Genomic DNA, 2,074 nt, shown 5'->3' with positions numbered 1-2,074 from the left:
TGTCTTCCCAGACCTTCGGGGAGCCCTCAGGATAACTCATCCTGATGGAGGTGCGATTCCCAACGTCTGCACTGAAACCTCGCACAGGACCGCTGTTCAATCTGAACACAAACAAGAGTCGCATAAACACACACGCACACGTCCTTTAGCTAAAATCAGACAAATTAAGCGGGGCAGACTCTCACCTGATGATGGTATCGAACTGATTAAGAAGAGGTCCGAGCCCTAATCCTTTCAGTATCCCTCCATTTCCAATCACTAGACATCGACGACAGTCCCTCACTCCACGTCTCTCCTCAGAGGAGGCTGGTAGGAGGTCCAGGATCTCCTGAAGCTTGTTCTTCATATCCAGGAAACCAAACGGTGGAGAATATTGGAATATTTGTTCATTCAAATGAGTGTTCTTGTCCAAAAAGGGCTCTAGCACTGGTGTGGAGCTGTAATGTTCAGCTTCCATTCTCTGCCGGGCAAAAGAAGGTCTGCATTCTTGGGCCAGTATCTCTCGGACATAGGAATGGACACGCTATGAGTGAAAATACAGTGCTTAATGCATGCGCTCATATCAACCTAACTGAAAACATTTGTTTCGTGCAATTTACCTCATGGATAACAGGGCATCAGCAAACATAGTATCTTCATTTTATGTTTTGCCAATCGTGGACAGGCACTAGTCTGGTTTAGATCCTACCTGAGTTTGCTAAAATATTTGACCCCCCCAAAAAGAAAAGTATGTTGTGCCACAAGGCTCGGTCCTAGGCCATTTGATATTCTCCTTGAACATGCTCCTTTTAGGTCAGTGGTTCAGAACTCTGTATCTAGGGACCCACGACATTTCTATGTGTGAATCAGGCATGTAAATAAGGAAGATATATAGAATGCAGTGCTGTGGCCAGGACCAGAGCTGAGAGGAACTGCATTAGCTGATATTAGGAAGCATGGCATTTGCTTTTGTGGTTATGCAGACACCACAGCTCTACAAATGGATGTTTTCCTTCCTTGCCACCACTGCCTTTGGACTTTTTTTCAATTCTCTATGAGAAACAGGTGTCAGAAAAAGTTGCACAGCACTGCAGTGTGTATCAGGGCACTTCTGCTTTTCTATAAGCAGCAGCAACTGTCAGAGTGTGAATTTTAATTTTTTTATTCAAAGCGACTTACAAATGAGGAATACACTTTCAGTCCAACAATATGCTGTTTTTTCCACACTGATCTGAACAGACAAATCAAATGCAGAAAATGTCCATGGCCAACATTCATCTTGGTGTGAACGAGCCATTTTAGGTATCATAAAAATTTACAGTATTAACTTCTGTAAAACTGCTTTGAAACGACATGAATCGGGAAAGTGCTACACAAATAACATTGACCCAAATGTATTTCCTCCAGAACAGTTGCTCTGCACATCTATCTTATCTGATGAGCTCTCTCATTACAAGCTGATGAGCTGAATTTGGTATTTAGACATCCAAAATGTGCTGTGCTGTGCTGTGGGTCCCCAGCACCAAATTATCAGATGTTAAAAGCACTTCACAGGATGGAGGTGCTGAAGATAACAGCTGTGCATCAGGGCGTGTTTCGCTTCACACTGACACACACTCAACACTCGCCCACTGACATGTCAAGTGTGTTACACTTCATCAAGTAGACGAGAAAAGTTTATATGGACAGATCCTAAACCCTCGATTCAGCGGGATGGAAGGAAGGTCAGAAAACAGTAAAGCTGAATTATAATTTTTTTTTTAAGTCTGCCTTTTTTTATCCAATGGAGCCGACTAGATTTAATGCTTATTTAGTTTGAAGTACATACAGTAGTGTGCACAAGTCTTTGGGTAGATGCTTCACAACAACAATATTTAATTACATGTAACATGGTTATTTATATCTTTAGATTTGTGTCAATAGGAAAGCAATTTTAGATTTCCAAACATTGCTTTTACAAAACTCTAATAATCTAATTATATTTCTGTATAAACAAACTCAGCGTACAATAGTTTATTATAGTGCACCTGAAACATCATCTAATGTGTCCAATAGGGATGGGCGATATGGGCTTAAAAATATATCACGATATTTC

General features: G+C 41.1%; 1 protein-coding gene across 1 annotated transcript; it reads right to left on the bottom strand.

Annotated features, from left to right (window-relative positions):
* Positions 1–4: 4 nt before the first annotated feature.
* On the bottom strand, positions 5–958 carry LOC107736655 (lactosylceramide alpha-2,3-sialyltransferase-like; the record flags this gene model as incomplete). The annotated part of the gene is made up of 2 exons (XM_016548027.1): positions 186–958; positions 5–101 (listed from the first exon to the last, which is right to left on the bottom strand). Coding segments are annotated over exons 1-2 (369 nt in total), but the record flags the coding sequence as incomplete, so codon positions are not given.
* Positions 959–2,074: the final 1,116 nt, after the last annotated feature.

The sequence above is a fragment of the Sinocyclocheilus rhinocerous genome, unplaced genomic scaffold (assembly GCF_001515625.1).
Source record: "Sinocyclocheilus rhinocerous isolate Xijiao unplaced genomic scaffold, SAMN03320098_v1.1 C36863781, whole genome shotgun sequence".
Lineage (NCBI taxonomy): Eukaryota > Metazoa > Chordata > Actinopteri > Cypriniformes > Cyprinidae > Sinocyclocheilus > Sinocyclocheilus rhinocerous.
Note: the sequence above shows the minus strand (reverse complement) of the source record. Positions and strands in the feature narration are given on the sequence as shown.